The sequence below is a fragment of the Chroicocephalus ridibundus genome, chromosome 3, assembly GCF_963924245.1.
Source record: "Chroicocephalus ridibundus chromosome 3, bChrRid1.1, whole genome shotgun sequence".
Classification (NCBI taxonomy): domain Eukaryota; kingdom Metazoa; phylum Chordata; class Aves; order Charadriiformes; family Laridae; genus Chroicocephalus; species Chroicocephalus ridibundus.
In genome coordinates, this window is record NC_086286.1 from 62,608,516 (window position 1) to 62,631,596 (window position 23,081).

At 41.9% G+C, this 23,081-nt stretch overlaps 1 protein-coding gene across 4 annotated transcripts in view; it reads left to right on the plus strand.

Annotated features, from left to right (window-relative positions):
• PLAGL1 (PLAG1 like zinc finger 1) overlaps nucleotides 1-23,081 on the plus strand; it is a 50,903-nt gene that overhangs the window by 19,396 nt on the left and 8,426 nt on the right. For 3 of the 4 annotated variants that reach the window (XM_063329426.1, XM_063329427.1, XM_063329428.1), the window contains exons 2-5: nucleotides 527-569; nucleotides 15,768-15,923; nucleotides 16,998-17,110; nucleotides 19,403-19,552. In XM_063329426.1, the coding sequence (XP_063185496.1) occupies nucleotides 551-569; nucleotides 15,768-15,923; nucleotides 16,998-17,110; nucleotides 19,403-19,552 (438 nt within the window). In that variant the 5' untranslated portion in view covers nucleotides 527-550. Of the gene's footprint in view, nucleotides 1-526; nucleotides 570-15,767; nucleotides 15,924-16,997; nucleotides 17,111-17,143; nucleotides 17,165-19,402; nucleotides 19,553-23,081 lie in introns of those variants that run through there. The other variant, XM_063329429.1, reaches the window with a different exon arrangement.

Here is a 23,081-nt window from a genome sequence, read left to right on the forward strand (position 1 = left end):
CTCATCAGCAGGGAACAAGATGAACAGAGTTCAGCAGAAAGCTAGAAGTCTCCAGAAGTCTTTCAAGAGAGCAAATAAAATGTCTTGTCTTGTATCTACTTAATATTCCCTTTGACTTTGCAAGGGTGAGGACTCTTAAGATGAATACCAGAAATAGCAGGCTTAAACAAAGAATGGCATGCAATGGGGTAAAATACAAGGCGGCTTAAAATTCTGTTTTAATAATAAATGTTAATGAAGACGTGTGATACAGTGAATTACTCTTAATTAAAATGTATTACATTAATATTGTCAGTCCACATTGTTTGTGAAATGAAGTGGAATCATTTATTAAGGAATAAAAACCAGATGGATTTCCTCTTTTCCTCTACAAATTGAAATTCTTCCTTGCTAGATTTTCCTAGATACATTCTCCTCATTTCCTAAAGAACTAAAAAACTGTGCATATGATGACTAGCATGAGGTTTAAATGTGAATAGTACTAGTTCAGAAAACTGATCATTCTTTTTTCATTTATTTTATGTAGGTTTCCTTTGCCTGATCTGTAAACATGTCCACAGACCTGCTATGTAAGTACATTTCCGTCATCCCACAGTGATTTTTTTGTACCATATGTTTTTATCAGATTTCCAGATGTGCTCCAGATTGATGTCTTTTATCTTAAGCATAAAGTCTGCTTTTACATTTGCGTTTCTTCTGAGACATCTGTGGAACAATATTACCATTATAATCAACGGGATTATTCTTGGAGTAAGGCATGACTTAATATGAGTAAAATTGTAAAAATCTGGCCCATGTATAAGAACAGACTGGTTCATTGAGACTTAAAAAATTACAATTCTATCTGAAATGTTTTATCTATCTTTGGCACAAGTACCATCCCAGATGACTACTGAGCAATGTGCTTGCGGTTTTTTAATCACTTTGTGAGTTTAACTCCTGTGTTTCCAAGGCATCATTATCCAAGTCACATCCAAATCTCACTCCTCATCACTATTATCCATCTTTCTTTTTCAACACCAAGGAATATACAAGCGGCATATTCCTATACTTCGCTGTTGTAACTGCTACAAAAAAACTACCGATCAAGTCTCCCTGATACTCTGACCCTCTCGCTCCAGCCTGAGCTATCTGCAGCATTCAGCACGTTTTCTATGCCTATTGATCTGGTCTACATGCTTTCTTTTGGAGTCCCTCCAGTGCCTCAGCTGCCATTTTTTATCATTGCCTCTGAGGGCTGCCCAACTGCGCACTGTGCAGTATAAGAGAGGGGAATTTCAAAAACCCATTTTATCAGTTTCCAATACTTCTTCACAGGAGCAAAGAAGAAAAATTTTTTTGGGTTCAATAACTGTAATCTGTTAATAAATATAAAAACATCAGTGGCAGACTGGCAGATAGCGGCTTTCTGTGGAGGTGATATCTGTACTTCAAGATCAAGTTATTTGTGAAAGTGCATTTTTGAGCTTCACCTGCTAAGTGGCAATCTGGGGGCATGCTTAAGTGCCATTTTGATACAGTGAGAATTCTAAAATGAGGAATGTAATACGCCTGACTGTATTGTATACAAAAGGCATAACTGATGTCAGGAGTGAAATGTTAAAGAAAGGAGAGAGGGCAGGGTGACTGCACAGTGGTCCTGGTTGGAATCGCTTAAGACTTCTCAACTCTACTCAGATGTTTAAGCTAGTTTGAGTGTTTCAGCTAATTTATGCCCTTGCAGTTTAGTTTTTCTCTCTTCAGCTCAGCACCTCTCTCAGGCTTTCCCTGATGATCAGTTGGTTAGAGGAGTTGTCGCCTGAGGAGAGGTTGAAGGAGATGAGTGTGTTCATCCTGGAGAAGAGAGGGCTCAGGGGAATCTAGTCGTGGTCTTCAAATAGAAAAATGGTGGTTATGGAGAAGAAGGTGGAAGCACTTGTCTTCACAAGGATGCACCGTAACAGGGCAACAGGTGATGGCCACAAGTTGCTTCAGGGGAGATGCCTGTGGATATAAGGGGTATTTTCACTGTGGGGTCAATTAAACATTGGAATAGGCTGCCCAGGGAAGTGGTGGAATTTCCCACACTGGAAATACTCGAGGCATGGCTTGACAGGGCCCTGCATAACGCTAATCTAAGGCCCTGCTTTCAACAGGAGGCTGAGCTAGCTGATTTCCACAGGTCTCTTGCCACTGAGGTAATTCTGCATTTCTGTATTTCCTTGTGTCCTCAGCTATCTTCTGTGCAATGATCAGTCATCCCTACCACCTGTCCCTCATCTTCTCAGTATTGTACTGCTTGTGCTGTGGCAGGTCCTGTGATACTTGGTCATGCTAGAGAGGCAGACATTTGTCTTCTCGCTCGGAGACGTGTGAATAGCGTTGAGGCAGTACCAGTGCTCCGGGGGCTTTCAAGGTTCCAGCTGGTGGGAGTACACGTGCATGTGGCGTTTGCGACAGCCTTGGAAAAATGTCAGTGCACAGGAGAATGAAGAATAATATGGCATATCTGTACAGATGTGAAGTGACTTTAGATCTTTATGTCTGTTTTTATATAAATAAATAGTCCAGAGCCAGCCCATGAGCTTAATACTGGCCTATGCTAACAGGCAACACCAAAGTGTGTTTTGGGGATAACATCTACCAGGCTCTGTTCCAGCTAAGGAATTTGCATGTAACCAAACTGTTTGGGGGAGAAAAGGGAAGGAAGTGAGGACCGTTTAGACACGTGGAGCTGATGCCAGCTGGTCTCAGCACCAGGGAACGGTCTCTGGCTCTTACTATTTAGTAGTAGACGGGTAGCCTAACCACCCGGTCCCTAAGCCTGACCACAGCATCATCTTTCACTAGTGCTTGGTTCAATACAAGGTCAAATTCTACAATTAAAATCTTGTTCCAAGTCACATTAATGAAGACTAGATGTATAAATAAAAAGAAAAAAAATCTAACCAAACAAGACCAAACCCCTTGTATTCCTGGGGAAAAAAAAACAACCAAAAAACACTGCAGTCTGTGGCAAATTGCACAAAGAAAATGTCAGGGCTGCACAGTACAAGGGCTGCTGCGGGTAGACCTCAAACTCCAGCAGCTAAGTCTTCAAGCCTGTGGAAATAACCGAAAAAGCCAACATCCCAGTCAAGTTTTGGCGCGATGCATTTGAGGTAGCAAGTGTTTTAGATGGAGAAGCTAAGGAAAAAAAAAAAAAGAGAAGTTTATAAAATGTCTGGCAGCTACTGAGGCTCGGCCGGTCGGGGAAGCAACGGACTTCCCCTTGGAGCTTGTTTTTCTTTTTATCCTTGGTTGAACTAGCGTGCAGTATATTATGCTGCCTGAATGTAGGGGTTTGTCACGGTTAGCGCCGGGGGCTGTCCCGGGAACGTAGGAAGGCGACGGGGGTGAATGGAGCACGCGGTGGTCGGTGGGGCTCGAGCCCGCTCTTCGGAAAACCTGTCGTTGCTCCTCTTGGCCCGGCCGGCCAAAGCCGCGCAGGAAAGGAGGTGGGTCTTTGATCTCTTTGTTGTAGCTGCTCCCTGGGAATTTGCTGAAATCAATGCCCTGTTTTCCTGAAGAAATGAATGGCTATGCCTAACTAGCTTTGTGAAGCGCTGGGGAATTCACCGCTTCTGTTTATTGACAGCTGAAAAGGAGCACATGGTGCTGAATGGGTCCTCTTGGGGAAACAAAACAGAGCAGAGTTAGACTTAGTTGAACACAGGGGCATTTGGAAAAGTCTGCCGAAGGAGGATGGCACGGTTCCTGCCACCTTGTACTAGCATAGCCTGACTTTTTACTAAAAAGGCCGTGTTAAATAAGGTAAGGATTGTTTTGATTTCCCATACGTAGTGTGATTATGAAATGTTTGCTCTTGTGTTCTCAAGTGCAAAAACAATGTTTGAATTGTGTTCTGTCATGGGAAACACCTAAGTGGCTCTTGTGCTGTTTCTAGCCTCTGTGTATGTTCATTTGTTCTTTATCTAATGGTGATTAATGAATATTAAAATTAATAGGAAATAATTTGGTATTTGGGCCTTGCAGTCAAGTCCTGAACATCAGTCATTTACGTAGGCTATTGTATGCAGTTCTTTATGTCTTTGAGAATCAGCCGAATTGCATCAGATGATTTCTTGACTGGTACAAATAGCTGCGTTAATACTTAGGCACAAGGCAGTGACTAACAAGTGGGCCTGTCTGGCAGAAAATCTGGGAATCTAAAAGCCCGTGAAATGTAAGGATATATTTCCAAACCCCTGTTGCTCTGTGTGGACTCAAGACAAGAGGTGGACTTAGCACTACGCTTGCTGGTTTTACATGTACAGTTTTTTTTGTAAAGACAGCAAAGAATAGCATGAAGAGGATGATAATGAAGAAGCAGTATTTTCTTCATGCGAGTCCAGAACAGTTTATCAGACCGAAGGAATTTGGTGTGTAATTCATATGTAAATTTTCCACTGAAAACAGGAGAACAAATTGCCAGAGTTCTTATATTAGTTTCTGTGGTGACTGAAGAAAAAGCTCACGTAGTTACAACTTTCAGGTGTGTCCAATTTACGACTGCAGGAAAAAAGGTTAAGTAATGTAATTTCTTCCTTTGACAGTTTAAGTGTAAGGACAAGCTCCAAAAGGAGTAATCCCTGTCTTGCAAGTAGGAATTGCTGGGATTGTGTTGCGGACCTGCTTCAAAGTGTCTGTGCATGCAAACGGAATAATCGCTGTTGTGCAAGTAGGAATTGCCGGTTTTGTGTTGTGAACCTGCTTCAAAGTGTCTGTGCGTGTGTGCAGTTGTTTAAAAGCTGTTGAGTAATCCCCTTATTTCGGGGGAAGTGCTTGGGAAGTTTCACATTTTATCAGTGTAGTTTGTGTTCCTCAGTCTGGCATTTTTGCTTTCAGTGACTTTGAGCTGGTAATCATACTAGTTTTGTCTCATTTTGCTCTTCTCTGCAGCAGATAACGTATCTGTTTTTCTTGGAAGCATTTGGGCTCCATATGCAAACATGCCTTCTTTAGAACACTTTGCGATCCTGAAAATGAAAATACATTGCTTAACTGCAGAGTGTCAGCATTGTTGCTTGTGGCGTCTGCCCTCTAAATCTCCAAGATTTTCAGAGGGAAAAGCAAAAAAAAGCAAATGCGTTTGTGATTTTGACAAAGAGGTAAAAACACTGAGCTCAAGCAGGCAGGTACTGATGGTTTTGAGCTCTGTTGTCATTATTGTTATCCAAATGTGGCAGGAGTGGTTTTTTGACCTCACTTAAGTGTATTTACACGGGATAGACATTGGAAGACACTAAAATGTAAAGCTAAAGCTAATTTAAAGTTAACATTTAAATTGGAAGGGAGGTATATTTGTAGGTCATTTTAATAGTCTAGGTGTGTTATGAAAATGTTGACCGGTGAGGGATTCTGGGTAGTCGTAATTGTGTAAATAGGAAAGAATTAGGGTTGTGGAAAGCTCAGTTGATCAGAGCTTTTTTAGTTAGTATAATGGAGAAGAAAGTAGATGATTCATGCATGGCACAGAAGGTGGCATTTGTTCTCTGTTACTTGGGCAATAAGGCAAGGCAGAGTGTGTTATGTTTAACTTACTGGACTGTGTTTAGACAGAAGTGTGTGGGGGGAAGTAGATGGGGATGTTTTGGCAAGACATTTGTCCTTTTGCCTCTTCTAGCATCAAGGATCTTTATAAAATTTAAGTACCGTTGTGACCTATGGGCTATGTTGAAGTGGAAGGAGTATAAAATAATTGATTTCCAACCAATAGAGTAAGAGATACTGAAACCAAAGCGGCATATGTGATCATACACACCTCTTAGTAAATGTGCATGTTAAATGACCAGGGTTATACAAATACATATCTGAGAAATGATGCATTTTCTCCAAGGTGGTGCCTTTACTGTCTGTTGATCTTATTCTTCGAGCTAGGAAAGTATGAAAATGGGAACAAATTCTGTGCAATTTTGCTTTGCAAAGTTGCTTCTCATATTTTAGTAACACAGACTACTGTTATTTTCATTTTTTGTGACTTTTTGAAATAGCTGAAAGAAACTACAAAATAATCAGAAAAAAATGTAGAAAAAGTGTTTGGATTTTGTTTACTCTCAAACTGAGATGACTGTCAACAGGAGAATGAATAGGACTTTGTGGAGATACATTCTAATCTGAGTTTAGAGTGCTTCATCTGCAGAAAAAAATATGCAATTTTTTCTAACCCCACAAATTTTTGCAACTCTCAGATGTAATTCTCCAGTAGTACTCCATAGTCACATACTTTGTAATTCTGTATTTTAAAGAACTAGACCCAAGGCTGTCCTTATGCCTGAGGAGAATAGTTATTGTAAGCAAAATGTAGTGTATTACTACCTAATCTGTTGCTGCCAATTTTACTTTCCTTTCTTAATCGGTCTGTTAAAGAAGCTCAGGTGGACATACTTTCTTTAGTACAGTATCAGTCAAGATATTAGATAATTATCTTATTTTTCCCATTGAAAGTCTTTAGAGTAGAAAAAAATAAATATATGTTAGATCTCAGGAAAAAAGAGAACAACTAACACAGGAAGCACAAATATGACACTTGCATGTGTATTTTTTATTCACAGAAATATGTTTTTGTTCAGCAGCATAGCTTCCCAATGTATATGTGTTGGGTTTTTTTTAAAGAAATCACTTCATGCCTTAAAAGAGGACAATAATTCAACAGGATCATAAGGGCTAGGGATGATGTCTCCTACCCATTTTGTTTCCAGAGAAGCTGGGAATCAAGCATCCTTTTCGTGTGGGAAACAGAAGTTGTTGGCTGTGTCCTCTGTTATGAGGGTGATGCACAGTAAGAGCTAAAGCTGTTCTGCTAAGCTGTTAATGATCCTCTGTCTACAAAAACCAATGCTTTTTAAGACTCCTACATTTCAGTATTTTAAATATATGCTTTAGCATTCATTAGTCAAAAAAATAAAAGAAAAAAACCCAACTTTTTTTTGTTCCCTGGGGTGAATTGGAATACCTGTAGGGGCTTTGGATGGTTCACTGAAGAAGTTAACTGGTTTTCCAGTTTTATTCAGACTTGGTTTCCACTGAATGTAATACAGATTAGAAGTGTTTTTTCAGGATTGGCTCTCCAAGATCTCAGTCCCTACCAGTCCTAAGTGTCCATGTATTCACTTCTCCGCATGGACTTCCTTCTTTCATGCTCACACATCAGTAGAGCCCAGTGTACGGACTTCTGTCTGCAGAAGTGGGTCCCATGGTTTTTACACTGCACTTTTATTCCCAGTATCTGTAGCTTGCATCATGTAGTTGTAACTGCCTCTAAAGACCTTGAGTTCTGCCAGCCATCATCTCTTTGCTCAGTCGTGCCAGGCTTCCTCATTACATCCTACAGTGAACTCATATTTACTTCTCCAAAGCGTGTCTACCTGCCTGGTTCTTTCTACCAGTGAGCAACTAGAAGTATATCTCAGCTGCTAGAGTCTTTGCTTGGAAGGTTCCCACAAGTCCATACTGGAAGTTGTGTCACAAGTGGAAGAGCAAGAATCAATTTGGGCTGGTTTCCTAAGGAGAGGTGGCTTTTGTCACCGAGCCCTCCACCAGTCTCCTCCACATGACATCTGGACTTGGTGGCCAGCAACAACCAACTTCAGTGAAGGAGAGAGACCCAATCTAAGGTTCCCTTTTAAGGGAATGTTGCAAGGGTTGGAAATATTTCAACTAATTAATACTAAGTGTTAGTCATTAGAATTGCTGCAGTTCATTTATCAGAATTGAAACTGTGATGTTGACCTGCCATGAATAAAATTATCAACTGTATTAATGCACTTGATACGGTGTGTGTGGCTGCGTGCATGTGTATTTATACATACATACATTTAGGAAGACATATGTGCTTGGGGTTTTTTTGCTAGAACGAAGACAGAAGATTCTGCTCTCTGTGTTAAATTGCAACAGTAGCATTAACATTATCCGCTAAAAGGTCTGACACTAAAATAAATCAACCAGCCGGCCAAAAATCTCCCCAAAAGAAAAGTGCTTGAGACCAGTTAAAGCTACTTTTGCTATGGGACGTGTAGGCCAGGAGTATCCAAAATGTGGCCTAGGAGCCAAAGGGTGCTTATGAGAAGTTTGAGTATGACACTCTTGATGGTTGTCTGTATTTCTGTGGTCAGGGGGAACGTCTGCAGTATTGGAGCAGTGCAGTTTGGACAGTGCTAATGAAGACCTCAAGCAAGAAGGTGTCACAGCCAGGAGCCACAGCCTTGTACCAGGATCAGCTGCTGTTGGGGGCACATGAGCAGAGTGCAACAGGAAGGCTTGGCTCTCAGAAGCTTTTGCTGGGCATTTTGTAGGAACAGGCTATGCTGACTGAGGCTGTCTCTTGTAAAAAATAGCAGTTGTTTCCGTGAATTTGCTGTTAAACCTCCTTCCCTGTTTCTGGATCTAATTTTATATGACTTCGCGCCAAGCCAGTGGAGGGAGAGGGAGGGAGAGAAGGAAAAAAAAACCCCTCTGAAAAATCCAACTGCATTTTTCAATTTGATTGTTTGAAATGTATTCAGCTTTCAGCAATGAGAGAAGTCTCTTTGTTTGCGCTGATTAGAAGCTATTACATGTAAACTATGGGAAGTGACTTCACTTGAACTGTGCTCGTTATGTATTTGGGTTCTGATAGCAACCAAACCCCATGCAGTGTACCAGAAATGTGTCACGTACCTTTTAGCCCCAAGAATAATCAGAAAAAGATTATTTTTTTAACTGGTTTTCAATCAATCAGTCAATGCTTTGATCTCAAGTCATTTTTAGAGGAATGAACCTACCAAGAACTTTGATAAACAGGTTGCTCAGACTGCAGAGTGAAGCTAAACTTGATAAACACACCTACATACTTTTCCTACTGTTTGGTGTTGTTTTTTTGGTTTTAATTTAAGTTTTCAGGAAAGTCCTATAAATTACTGGCCTTTCAGATGTGCAAGCAGTGAAGGTAAGTTGTGGGTTTTTTTTTCTTCCATGCTGTGAAGTTTGTAAGATATAGCAGATCACAGGTATCCTTGTGCTGCACAGGCTCCATGGGAACCTGCTGAAGCTGCTGTGTACAGTCACATTGTCAAATTTCACGGCCTGTCTGTGCTCCTTGAGGCTTCTCTACCAGTTTTGCTCCTAAGGTTTTGCTAGATGAAGGACTGTGGTAGAAAGCCTCGTTGGGGTTGGTGAGAGGATGACTCTTTATGGGAGGCTGGTTAAATTCCTTCTGACTATGCCTGTCATAGTACTTCAAGGTCACCAGGCAAAAAACTTACTGTTCCCAGATGTGCTTGACTGTCATCGTGATTGCTCCCTATTAGGAACTAGTAATGAATCATAGTCGTCGTTATCATTTATACGTTTGTATAACAAATAGTTTTGGAGTTCTGAACAGTTTACATACTTAAACTTGTGTCTGCTAGGAAAATGCATGTGCACTTTGCGTTAGAAGATTTCTTTACTATCAGATAAGTGCTGAGCCTCCCTTCTAGAGGCATCCCTCTGTGAAACAGCTGTGCTAGACAGGATCATACCGCTGTAAGGCAGGAGCCAGTGCCTTGACAGATGATCTCCCACTGCTGGAGACCTGAGGATGTACCCTCCCTCCAAATCTTCTTTCCTCTTGGGAACGAAGGCGGGGACACAGAGAGGATGGAGGAGAGGTGAGGGAAAGTGTCACTGCAGATCAGCATCTGGGTCAGGATGTCTAAGGGTTGGTCTCACCTGCAGCGTTGGGTCCCAGTTTTAGAGAACTAGCTCGACATGCTGGTCTGACTGAACGTATGGGCTGGCAGTAAGGCATGTTTGCTGTTTTATTTCTCTGTTTCTGTCTACAAATATAGTAACTTGGTTCTTAAGTTTTACATTTTAGTAGCGTGAGGTCATGTTCCTATAAATGTATTTAATGTTAAGAATGATTGCTGGGACGTTTGCAAACCACCTACTGTTCTCCTCCCTGAGGAGAGGAGGCCCCAAAAAAGGCATAGGCATTCACTTGTAGGGTGCTTCTTATCCCTGCGCAGGACCAGGACTCCTCTTCTCCCTCCACCAGCATCTCAGGGGCTGTTGGTCCACTTGCCTGCAAGCCCGGGGATGGCAGTGGGCAGCACAAGGCCTTGGCAAGGGAGCCAGTGTGCCCCCAGCAGCATGTCCCATAGCATCTGTGCTGGTGCCACCAGATAGAGACGATGAGGCTTCGGGGTCTCCTTGTGTCAGACACGTGGGAACTCACTGCTTGAAATGTACTGCAAGTTTCCCTCTCACACACTTAGGAGTAAATCTCCCCCCCTTCTTTTTTGGGGGGGTGTTATTTTGGGTGTGTGGGGTTATGGAAAATGCAATACCTGCTTCACAAATAATAGGCTGTGTGGTGCATGAACGTGCAGGTTTTCAGTCTTTGCTCAGATTGCAAAGTCAGCCCAGTGTGTGATTTCCTGATTTATTTATTTTTAATGTTTTTCCATGCAGAGCTGAGCAGTTGTAGCTCTCTGCTAATACCAGGTTTTGTTGTATGAGATAGAAGAGGTGTGAAAAGGAGACACTGAAGAAATGTTCACCTATTTTTGTGTTGGACTAGGGATCAGTTATTACAGTTAAAAAGTGAAAATCAGTAGCAAATGTAGCATGACGAAGTATCAGAGGTTAATGGGATTTGAATAAAATTATTCTGAATTCTGGTAATTATAACAAGTTCTATTTTACTATAATATAAATAGGATGAATTATTAATCAGTTAAGAGCTTCAGCTCCTTTGTAAATGCACTTTGCTCATCAAACTTAGGACATGTAAGGCTCCTTTCATAAACGTTTTTTACAGAGGAAATGTGTGGCAGTGGCCCACAATAATGGGAAAATAACTTGGGATTAACAGTTTGCTAATTGAGTACTTTGAATTTTTGCCAAATAAATTATATTGTAGAACCAGGTTTTCAATCTTTTCCAGCAAGGAGCGCTGCAGAGCAAACCACAGGGCAGGGAATTCTCATGTACCTTTGTGTGTGAGAAGAACCAGGACTGGCATACTGCTCGTGCCATGTATTTTACGACAGAAAATGCCCACAAGGTACGTATGCAGCGTTCCGCTACGTGAAAGCTGAACACGGCTAACGGAGCAGGGATAAATTACTGTTGTTTGCTATGCAAATCTTATGATTGTAATTAGGCTCAGATTTGGACTGCTATGTACACTGATCTTTGTTCCCTTTGCGCACGGGAGCTAATTCTAATGCTGCAAAACAGCACAGCCAATGTCGAGCACTGCTCAGCCCGACAGTCGTTTCTCGCGGGTGTCTTTGCTCAAAGTGGACATTTTAAAAGGAATGATTTACCTCTGCCTTCACAGGGCACATAAATCACACCCGCAGGCATCTTGTGGGCCACTGAAGTGTTCAGATACTGTAAAGCCTCGCTTGAAAGTAGAGGTTGGAGAAAGCAGGAAGCACAGCCTGATAGGCATCTAGTTTTTAGCAAACTGGTTTTTAAAAAGTGGTGTTCTGTTGCTGATTGGTTAAGGAGCTGGTGGTATGTTTGAGCTATCACGACAGTGATTGCAGTTCCTAGTATGGCTATGTATAGCTCCCGTTATCTCTGCAGCCGGACTTTGTGTAACCGCAGCCCGTGGCTCCTTGCCCACGCTAATGAGCTCTCCCCGAGGCCGGGCTTGTGCCTGTGGGGGTGGCACGCTGCTCGGACGGTGCTGCTGTTTCGGAAAGCCGAGTTTGTTAACTGTGCTCAAGTCCAGCTTGTCCCCAGGCTGCTGCACCAGCTTGGCTACTGCTGGCTGCTGGAGCTTGTCCCCGTGCAGCATGGCCGGCCCCAGAGCCATCTGGAGGACGAGGCAAGCTGGCCACGGAGGCTGCCAGGCAGTAGTCCACAACAAAGGAGAGCTGTCATCTAGACCTGGACTGTGAGGAGGCACCCGCATGGTGAGGACGGTACAGGTGAGCCACACTCACAGCCCATTCTCCTCCCTGGGAACATGGCTGCCAGTGTTTCGGTCAGCCCGGGAGGTGGGAGTAGATCCTGCAGGCAGTGGGTGTCATTTTTCCAGTGACCCAAGGAGCTGGGGAAAGCCATGGTTGCTGACAGTGCCTCCCAATGGCTGGGCAGAAGCGGGAGCAGATGCATTCGGGCGTAGGGGTACCTGGCTGGAGGCGTACAGGAGATGTACCTTTCTCTGAGCCCCTCCAGTGGCTGTTCGCAGGGCATGAGCACCTCGTCCGTGTGATAAGGTGGTGGCTGCACACCCCAAACCTGGTCAGGGTCTGCACCTGCACCCGTGCTGGGCTCTTCTGTATGTGTGCCTCCCCACTGCTGCCGTGGGGCTCAGCAACATAAAAACCTTACCAGCTACAAGATCTATTAGCTTGTGTAGTTTTAACTACAGATAGATAGAAAAGGCATTATTTGGAACTTTTTCAGAATCATTACAAAGACATAGAGAAACAACGAAGAAATACACTCTAGGGGACAATATATCACTACTGCTCTAAGGATATAGTAAATTACATGATCTGTCTCTTAACAGCTTGTAACTCCTCTGAATCTCGTTTATTTCTTTTTGTTGCCTGCTCATGTAAATCACAGCAAAGCAGAAGAGCGGAGGCAGTTTTACTTTTTCTTTCGTGCTTGCACATTATCAAGTATTCCTGTAAACATGACGTCTAATCCATTACTTTTGTTTGTTTAAATACAATTTAAGGGAGCAAGGAAACTGTAAAAGCATCAAGTGAGGTACTAAAGTGCCTAACAAAAAGCAGAAAAAATCTTCTTCACAGAAAGTGATTTTTCTAACCAAGTGTATTTCATTCCTAGTGCTAATACAAAAAGGTATGTGTTGTTTCCATAGCTGGATGCTCCATATTACAGAACAGGTTAGAGTGTGTCTGAGGCTTTTGTTGAAGAAATTCCATTTTACATAAGCAGCCAAGTTAAAAGGGGCATAAAATTTATGTGAGCTTTGCAAACTGGTGCCGTGCTGCAGCTGTGATAGTGCATACATTCCTTTGCCAATGACATCTGTAATTTAGCATTGAAATACAAAGGACTTGTTCTGTAATTATCTCTGAGAAATAATGTGAACTTGACAGTTTTGCACAGTTAGTTTGGGGGGAAGAAATTACAAAGATCCCTGTTCCGCAGGGTAGTCCCTAAAGTTATTATATTTACAGTGGTCCAATCCTGTGCTTCTGGTGCACCTGGCAATTTTTAATGTGCAATAAACTCAGAGTCAGGCTACTAATATGCTGGTGTGGGCTCAGAAATAGTGTAGTGAATGTAATGTTGGGATGTAACTTAAGTAATTAAGTTATCTAGTTGCCTTCATATCCTATGTAATGAAACAGAAAATTCTAGAACAAGCTTTGGGCAGCTCTGGATATTTCGAGGTGCCGCACAGTGATGCCAGTTCAAAATCCCAAGCCGTACTAGCAAGATGCTTAAAAAACACTTAGAGCTCTGGAGCCAATTTCATTCAGCACTGGCTGATGGCTTCATCATGCCAGTTCGGTGTGCCACCTGGGGGAGCGGGCGACTGAGCTCGGTGGCATGCTCGGCACCCATTCAGATGCAAAGCGGTCCCTGATTTTGGAGGAGTGCCTCTCCAGTGCTCACAGCGCCTGAATCGTTTCAAACCTTACCTCTTGGATCCGGAGGACCAAGGTTGGTTAGCTAATGGGGCACTAGTGCCAAATTTGGAGGCCGATGTAAGGGAGACCCTTTTTCCCTGCTTTCCCTTTCCACCCTTCCCACCCTGGGGCCTCTGTGGCGGGCACTGCCCCGGGGGTGGCTGGAAGGTTTGCTCAGGAGCTCGGTGATGATGAATCACAGAGGCATGGCATGGATTGATAAGGTCGTGTACTTTACGATTAGATACATCCTCCCTCTAACTGTGGTTCTTTGTCTCCATTTTGCTTTTGGTAATGTTTTTTCGCAGTTTGCATACAATGACTCTCCAAGCAGGAGCTGTTTGATTTGCGACAAAGTCGCTATTATTCTAGGTAAGCTCAGGAAGCCCTCATAATTTTGTTGCCCTCAGAAGACATAGATTGTTGGCAATTTATTTAAAAGCCAATTAAGTTAAATCACCAAGAAAATATTTTTTTTTGGTAGCCTGGTTGTAGAGGACTTTCAGGTACATAAACCAGTGTGTAACAAGAAAAATCTGCCTTGCAGGTGTATTATTTATTTTTTGTGCATTTTAGTGCTGTAGAGTGGTATGTTCTTTATCTGTAGCGCTAGCAAAAAAAATAATGAATTTCAGCTATTCATAGTGCAGGTGTGCAGTCTAGGAGCCTTTCTTCTCCTTCTTCTGGGCAGAAGAAAACTATTACATGGTCCCCAAATTATTGAAAAATATGGACTACTGCAGTGCCTGCAGCCTGACCAACATGCAAGTCTAGCTTCTCGTTTAGAGTTGATGGAGAGCCTAAAGAACTCAGTAGGAACGCTGCAGGCTTATCTGGGGAGACTTTAGACTAGACTCTTGAGTGTGTAATTTAGTCAAGCACCTGCTTGTGTTTACTAACTGAAACCTTTTCGGGCTACCCTGAATATGGCATTTGTGGTGCTACTCTCCTTTCTCAAAGATCATCTCCGATGTCTCTGCGTGCAGTGTCTCCTGAGCCCTTACACTTCTCTTGACCTCTCCTTGGCTACGAGCCCCTGCCTGTGGTGAAGCCTCACCTCTCCTGCCCCGGTCTCTGCTACAGCGTCCCATGGCTCCCTTGGACTCTCTTGGCAGTTCTGGCTCCCCTCCTCTGCTCCTTATTGTTGCTTACTGAATAGACTTGCTCAGCAGAGTTTTCAGAAGTAAAACAAAACAAGGTAGTCATGGATGACCAATATCAGCTTTTCCTTTTAACTCAGTTGTAAAGCGTTGTTGGCTCACTGGTTTGGTTTCTACTGTCTATAAAAAGTTTTTCTGCAAGCAGTCCCGTTTTTCCCATTGCCCTGTGTGACACTAGTGCTGGGATGACCTTCTGATGGAGAGTCTCATTGCTCAGTTGTGTCACTGCTCCGTATGAGTTTCCCTGGCAACCAGTTTGAGCTACACTGAACCAAAAATACCTCACTGTGCACTGTGCTGGGGGAAAGTCAGTTTGCAGACATGCATTTCTCATTAATGACTTCTGGATGGTTCGTGCGTACAGCCTGCAGATGTCGTTAGTGTGAACTGATGACTGGGAGGTGCAGTGCGCTCTTTTGCTTACTTTCACAGGCAGCACAGTCTATGAGAAGGCTGCCCTCGCGTTATTGTCAACTGAGTTGTGACTGTAAGACCCGTCATACTCATTTCTCATGGTACCAAGGGTCTTGTCTTCTATGGAGAATGGTTTGTGCAGACTCGCAGTCATCTTTCTTGGACTCCTTGGATCTCTGCAAATTACCTTGTTTATTACTAGCAACTTTGCCCTTCTCATTTCTATATAAATACATGCATCTTGATTTATAGGTGTGCATGCTGCAAGCTCCAGTTTTGCTGCCATCCTGGTCTTCAAAGGCATGGTTTACGACACTTCCAAATGAACATGTGTATAAACCTTTGGAGGTCAGGACCCACCAGTTCGCATAGTAGAGAATGCACAAACTGGAAGTCTTATTTCAAACCTCCCTAGTTCGGTTTTGGTTTGCAGATAATCTTTTCACTACCTAATCTGGAACAGCAGTGTGAAGAAAAGCATTGGTAATTCAAGATGTGTTCTCAAGGTGACAGAATTAGAAGAGACTAAATTGGAGAGCAGTATGTCACTTTTAGTAACAGGTTTCCTTTTCTGGATTTGTAGGGTGTGAGGATTGCGGCAAAAGCCTTATAGGAGAATGCAAACTCCACGGACCACTCATCAGGGCTAAAGATAGGGTTATTCCTAGCCGAGCCCGTCTCACCCTACCTCATTACCTTACTTTGCGAGTGTTGGAGCTGCGAGCTGGAAACCAGCAGAGTAAGTATTTTAGCTCTTTTTCCCACATTTGAGAAAGAAGAGACAAAAGTATTAACAGGGGCTTGTCTTCATGGGTAACTCAAGGCATAATCATTGGGTATTAACAGTATGAAGACTACTTTATTTTCACCTGAGCACAGCTAAAGCTCACTTTCAGCTACTGTTTTTTGTGACTGATTTCTAGTAACCTCAATGCATAGACTGATGGCAGGACATTAGCCAGAGCGGATGTGACATTTAGCTGTAATCAGTTAGCTCTGTTCAGTCAATACAAGTTTAATGAATGTTGAATTTGTATCTAATAGTAACAGCCATGCAGTGTTATGTTATTTTTTTTCTTTTCCCCAAGCATGCAAAACAGGAAAGAGTATTCAATGAAAGGTCAGAAACAAAATGGTAAATAACATCCCTCATCCACCCCCTGCAAACTCAAAAGAACACAGTGGGTTAATTTACCTTTTGCAACATCAGGTCATATGGAAAGATTCTTGTTTCCTTCTGAGGGCAGGGCAATTTAAATGCCCAAGCCTGAACAAGGGAACTACATCCTTAGCAAGCAAATTTTCCATGGCTACCTGTGTAAAATTAGTCCTGCCTAGATTGCGTTTCAGAAGGAGAATGACAAGATGCCTGTTGTGTCGCACCATTGGTATTAGGTAGGGGAATAACTAGAATGATTAAGATGGCTAATACTGTGTTTTTATAGATTCTCTCCACTCGTACTGGGAGAGAACAACGTCATAACAACCTCTGCCAACAAGCAGAGCACTATGATAACAGCTTGTAGATTGAAGAGTATCAACACATTTGTGTTTCATACTCAGTTTAATATCGTCATGGATTTTAGACACTTCTGTATTCAATGTAATAGCCATTTAAAAAAAAAATCTCTGTACATATTTACATCCTTTTTAGATTCTTCCCGTTAGAATTATTTACCTGGGTTATTTGTCTAGAAGAATTCATGTGTTCTGCACTATGTGTTTATGTCCATTTTTACATATTCTTGTAAATATACAAGCAATAGTTTGTGATATCTGTATTAATATTAGACTGGTCTTTTTTTATTCACAGTCCTTGGAGTATTTGCAAAGAAAGTAATACAGAAGAGAACACAGTTTGGTCCTTATGTTGGTCAACTGTCTACAAAACTGACCCGCTATGATGAGAGCAGGCTAGTCCTGCAGGTAAAAACCCAGTGACTTACTATGAAGTGCATATGTGCCTTTAACATTTCATAGGTATTTATGTATTTTAACCAGTCAATTATCTGTCTGATCTAGTTAATGAATTGTGCGTCTGATCTGTATGTATGAATGTAAATCACATTATTAGACAGCACAGCATAACCTGAAGTACCATAATGTTCCTGTATATTGTGTTTTGTAGTTTACTTTCCTGCTTTCTAGTTTTATTGCTTCCAGGGTGATTTACCTATCAGACTAACAGCTCTTGATAAATTTTTCACAGAGCACAGCTAGTGAAAGGGTCCAAGGATAGTACTGTCTTCCCAGATAAAACAAAAGGATTTGTGCTTAACACCGTGCCACTGGGAGGGTTAAGTCTGTGCACTGAGTTAGCAGTAGTGGCAGAAATACGCACTAAGGCACTTGCTTAGTAAGGAGGAACAGTGCAGGGACGGGGAAACGCTTCTTAATGATGTGGTTATATATAAACTTTGACACCCAGTGCACTAACTCAGTTTATTTAGTCAAATTGTTATTTAGGGCTGGTACCATCCCTTGCTGCATGTACAGACACTGATCTCCTTATCTGGACCGTGACACTATTGTTTGTACTTTATCCAGCACAAATAGTGGCCTCTCAGGACTAGCCTAGCTTAGACATATTTGCATGCACATCTTTTCCCACAGGAATTCCTTGGGAGTGATAGTTGATGGTAATCCTCTACGCCCTGGTCTTTGCATTTTGCTGCACGGGGTTGCGCCTGGGCACACGCACCTTTCTGTCATACAGAGAGTCCGTGGTCAAGCCACAGCCTCCATCAGGACTTCCTGACATGTCACGGTTCTTCCAGACCCTGCATTTCATATCAGGTCCTCTCACTCCCCAGGAGAGAGGGACCAGCAGCAGCTGTCCTGTGACATGCTTTACGTCTTCATTTGAGCTTTCTCCAGGAGCTTGGGACTGGAAAACACTGTGTGTTGTGGAGGAAGGCATACATACAGATACTTCTGTAATTTTGTTTGATAACAAAAGTAATAGCTTCAGTAATTGCTGTGAACTTAATTTGTTCATGGAAGTCATGTGAGTGGTCTGCCAGGAAAGTAACACTGTCCTTCTGTGGGGTTTTCATGGAATGCCGGCACCGGAGAGGATTTTGTTCTTCTCCATAACTAAATTCCTTCTGTCTTTTTATGAGATGCTTTAATTCTTACAAATGGAGAAAACGTACTTCTCTAATAAGCTTGCGAGCATGGATGAGCTAAGCACCCAGTTCCTTCCTCTTCACCAGGCCATTGTAAACCACACCCTATCCTCTATCAGTTTGCTTAAAAGTATGCGGTGATAAGCACAGCTCTCACTGATGAATGGGCTGTTTCTTCAGAAGAGGAGACTAGAGTCCCGTGTTTCAGTACCCGATGGAAGTAGCTGTCTCGACTTCTCCCTAGCAGCATTCTGAGTATGTGACCAAACTTGTCCAACAGGCAAGTGTTTTCATTGGAAATATGACAAAGTGATAATGACAAAATGATAAAATAGCTCCAAGAAGCAATGGAAATGCAACATTTTTGGAATTAATTGCTCACTTACGTGGTTAGTAGAACAGACACGTGCTGTGCTGACATCTGTTGTGCAGCTTCAGTTGTCCATGTTTGAGACTATATTGCAGAAAAGCAACTGTCTTGTATGAGGTGGGGAGCATTTGCCTCGTAAAGGCATTCTCTTGGAAAGGAATCTAGGAAGAATGAAGTAAAGCAAAAAGAAAGAGGTCTTTCTGGCACAATTTTTCATTCGTATTTACTTTTGCATTGTTAAGGAGAAAAAGAGAAGACTGTTAAAAAGCCATTATATTGTATGCTACCTCTCTGGACTTATTACACAAGTTATACAATTGTTCAGTGCAAAATGTAGCGTTAATACAGCACTAAATTTTGAGATTATCAAGTACTCAGGAAGTACATTAAGGCATAAAGCTTATCTTTCTACCTGCCTCCACTTAGTTCTTATAATATTATCTTTATATAACATAAAAATGATGAACTATAAACTGGAAAGGCATACAAATGCCTATGGTTATTTTAGTAGCTGGGTGCCTTGGCAGGTATTCGTTCTTCACTTTCTTTTGCACTCAGTATTCTTTAAGAGTGATCTATTTCAAAACAACCACAATTTCAAAGGACGAAGACAGGGTAAATAACTGATAGCCGTGATTCCAAGTTAAAGAAAACTAATGTGGCTCTACACAGGACTTGGTTTTATCATGTTCTTTCTCCTGTCCTTCCCCTTTGTTTCAGGTATTGAAAGATGGAGGAAAGTACTTTCTGGACACTCCCAATGAAGACTGTGGAAACTGGATGATGTTTGTCCGGCTAGCCCGGAACCAAGAAGAACAGACTCTTGTGGCTTATCAGCATTGTGGAGAAGTCTACTTCACAACCGTTAAGGTAGTTAAACCCACATTGCTTCACCCATCGTCCAAATGGAAATTTATAGGCAAAGGTTCTGAAAGCCTAGCCCTTTTACAGGTGAAAGTGAGATTATATTCTGCCAACTGGATCTTTATTGCATACTTTTATATCACTTAATCTGTAGTAAAGCAAGCAGCGTATGGGGTTTTCCAGTAAAAAGCAGTGTGTACTTGCTGTTGTGGGTAGTGGAGAAACTAAGAGAGAAACAGAAATCATTCTGAATTCTCATGAATGATGTTCAGATATGGCAGCGCTTAAACATGAATGTTGTAAAGTTCTTCAGTTTCAGATAGATACATGGCGAGATTATCTAGCATTGTTACATTCAACAGTACTTCATCCTGGAAAGAACACGCACAATCCTTTCCTTTATTACATTTTTGGACACACATATTCTGAGCACGTTACCAGGTGCTCAGGAACAGGGTGCTAAGTATAACCTTTATGTACTATTTTTTCCTCTCATTAAATCTGAAGACTTAACTGCAGAACTTACAATACTGCAGTGTTGCCGTGAAATGATCAGTTTATGTTAGAGACTTTGGGCTGTGTCTTCATCTGAGGAGAGAGAACAAAGTACTCTGTATTTATAAATGATACTGGAACGTACAGTCTTGGTTTTTATGGGTTTGGCCACTTTCTCAGGCAAAGCTTGTTTCAATCAGAACTTACTTTTTTGTACACTTAGGAAACTGAAGTCTGTATGTCGAACATTTTTTCTTTTTTATTCTTAAGTTAATGTTTGTATGTCATCGTAAGCAATGTTAAAAATAAAAAAAGAGAGAATATTAGTCGAAAGAAATTATTGTGGGATTGAAATCCAGCGTTTCAGTTTCATTTCCAAGATTGGCACACATTTCTGTGGGGAAGTAGTGTTTACTTTTGTTCCTCTATTTTTGCTTCTCCACCTACACAATGAGAAAAATATTTACGACAAAGTGATAATGTGAGAATAAGTTAACAGTGATAACATTTTACACCTTCAAAGTCTTCTATAAGAGTATGAAGTATAGTTGCTTTTGGATGAATGTTAAAATAATTTTTTTTTAAATAATAAAATTGATGTAAACCAGCGTACGCTAATCTGAGACATTGTTTAGGCTGTGTTTGAGATTCTGACGCACTCCATATCATTTGAAATTTCAGTTTCATTTTAAATGCATGCTATACTTGTAGAACTGACAGAATTAATAATACTATATTTGGGAAGCATGAACAAATGCTTTTCTAAGAAGTTGTAGTTATGAACTGGCAATTTACAATTTCCAGTATAATTTAAATACTATTGAACCAGCTCTCTGCTGACTTCAGCAGAACTCTGCTTATTGATATTAATGGAGAGTTGCATCCTGTATACTGACATGAAGAGCATTTTAGGATGAGGAGTGTGTCTTGGAACCTTTAATGTGCCGCGTATCATGGGGAATGGTTTCGGGTTTATTTCTTCTAAGTATCTCCCAGTACCATTCCTGATACTGTGGTATCCTGCAGATGTTGTCCTTGTCAGTGAAAGTGATAGCCTTTTGCTACACTTAGGCACACCCTGCTGGTAATGGCATGAGGCTGCCACAGGGCTGATTATGAAGATATTTTCTCAAGATACTTTGAATAAAGTGTGTTAAATTGGGGTTAGAAAGATTGGTTCCTTTCCCCACTGTTTTTACACAGAGATGGGATTTTGGTGATGTGAAACTGCAGCTAACAAAAGCATACATGTAAGCGGCACGCTAACAGCATGGTTAATGTGCTTGCTGACCTAATGACTGCAGTCCCTAGAAATAGGTGCTTTAAAAAAGTATAGAATTATGGTGAAGTAAAAATCATCCACAGTTGCTGTCTGTCTGATCACGGGAGAGTTTCATGGGGGGTTGCCAGAGCTTTCTCTTATTGTCACAGGTGAGACAGAGTAAATGACAGCTTGTAGAGGGTTTGAATACTGGTGTTTAATCTGAGTTTTGCTGAGATCAGAGCTTCTACCTTACTTGACTATTTCACACACTGATGCACTTTGCTCTCCCTCCAAAGTCACATCGACTAGGTCTCAGCTTCCCTATCCCTTCCCAGATCGCTGCTAGTCCGGGAATGTCAGGCAGAAAGTCATGGACGGTATCATGCTGTGCAGCTGTTCGTGGGTACCAGTCTCAGGTGTCACTGGCCAAGGCTCCAGGACATCCCCAGGCAGTTGTCTCTATGGAGCTTCCCCAGACTTGATTTTCTCCATCTAAATAGACTATATGCAGGAGCACAATGCATGATCGGCCTCCAGTTGGTGGCTCTGCTTCATGTCCTTTATTGAGTGGAGAATTCAGCACATATCATTTCTGTTTAGGCCAGGTGTTACCAAAATGTACAACCAACCCATACTGGTTGTAGTTAGCAAGCAGGCTTGTGCTTGGGAGTTCAAAAGTTAAGTTTTCAACATTATACACACAGTTACCTGTCACCTGTCAGCATTCGCAGTCTAAGTTGTCTTTCACCTACCATGCTCATCCAACACCAATGTTAAAAAAATAATTGCATTTTAAGATGTCACATTTTGTGGAATAAGACTCAGCTGCTGCTCTCCCTCCAGGCTGATTTGTTCTCTTCAGTGGCACACGTTTAGTTTAAATAAAGCTACGAGTACGGTGCAGATTGGCTCTAGCCTTGTAGCAGCAATGTAGGTTTTTATTATAGATGAAGAAAATTGTGTACAGGGCCAGGGAGTCATATAAATCAAGTCCCCAAAGTTAGTTTTCTCCGTTGCCTTTAAATAACTAATGGATCTTTAACCAGTGAGTGTAATCACGCCTCTCTTTTTCTATTTGCTGTATTATTGACTGAAAGTATTTGTCAGAGGAGGTCATAGTCCAGTCCAAAGAAAAAATTTGTGCAGGTGTGACTGGATGGGAGATTGCAGTTTATGGGCTCCCTTAGAACTGTGTGGGAAGGCTTCAGTGAAAGGAGAGCAGGGTACAACAGAGCGCTTACATAGCGAGCCTGACACATTAGAGCCAGTGCGTCAAAACATGCAAGTTTGACTCGTAGTCCCCATATTGATCAACTCTGCACCCACGCTCCGCGAGTGCAACGCATCCAGGAGGCACCCAAGCTGTTGTGCATTTGTGATGCATTTTTCCTTTGCCTGTACCCTACAGTTAAGTGTTGTGTTCATCGAGCTTTGAAACATCGAGGAATAGGCATGGGATATTTTTTGGAAAGACTGCTGGATGTCTGGATATTGCAGACAAATAGATCTCACTGAGCAAAGGTCATGAAGGCTGAGGCACCCCCTCCTGCTACCGTCCCGCAAAATTCTTTGTGCATATGGATTTCTGCTTTCAGAAACTGTGAAGGTGTCAAACGTTAGTGGATAGAAAGGCTCAAAAAGTGCTTGAATTGTGAAACTATGTTACCACTAATTTAAAGAGATTCAAAGAATGCAACTTGGGTAAGGAGACAAATTGCGCACGCACACCCCTCTGGTCTTCAGTATTATTTGGTATAGGGAAAACTGGCACAAGTA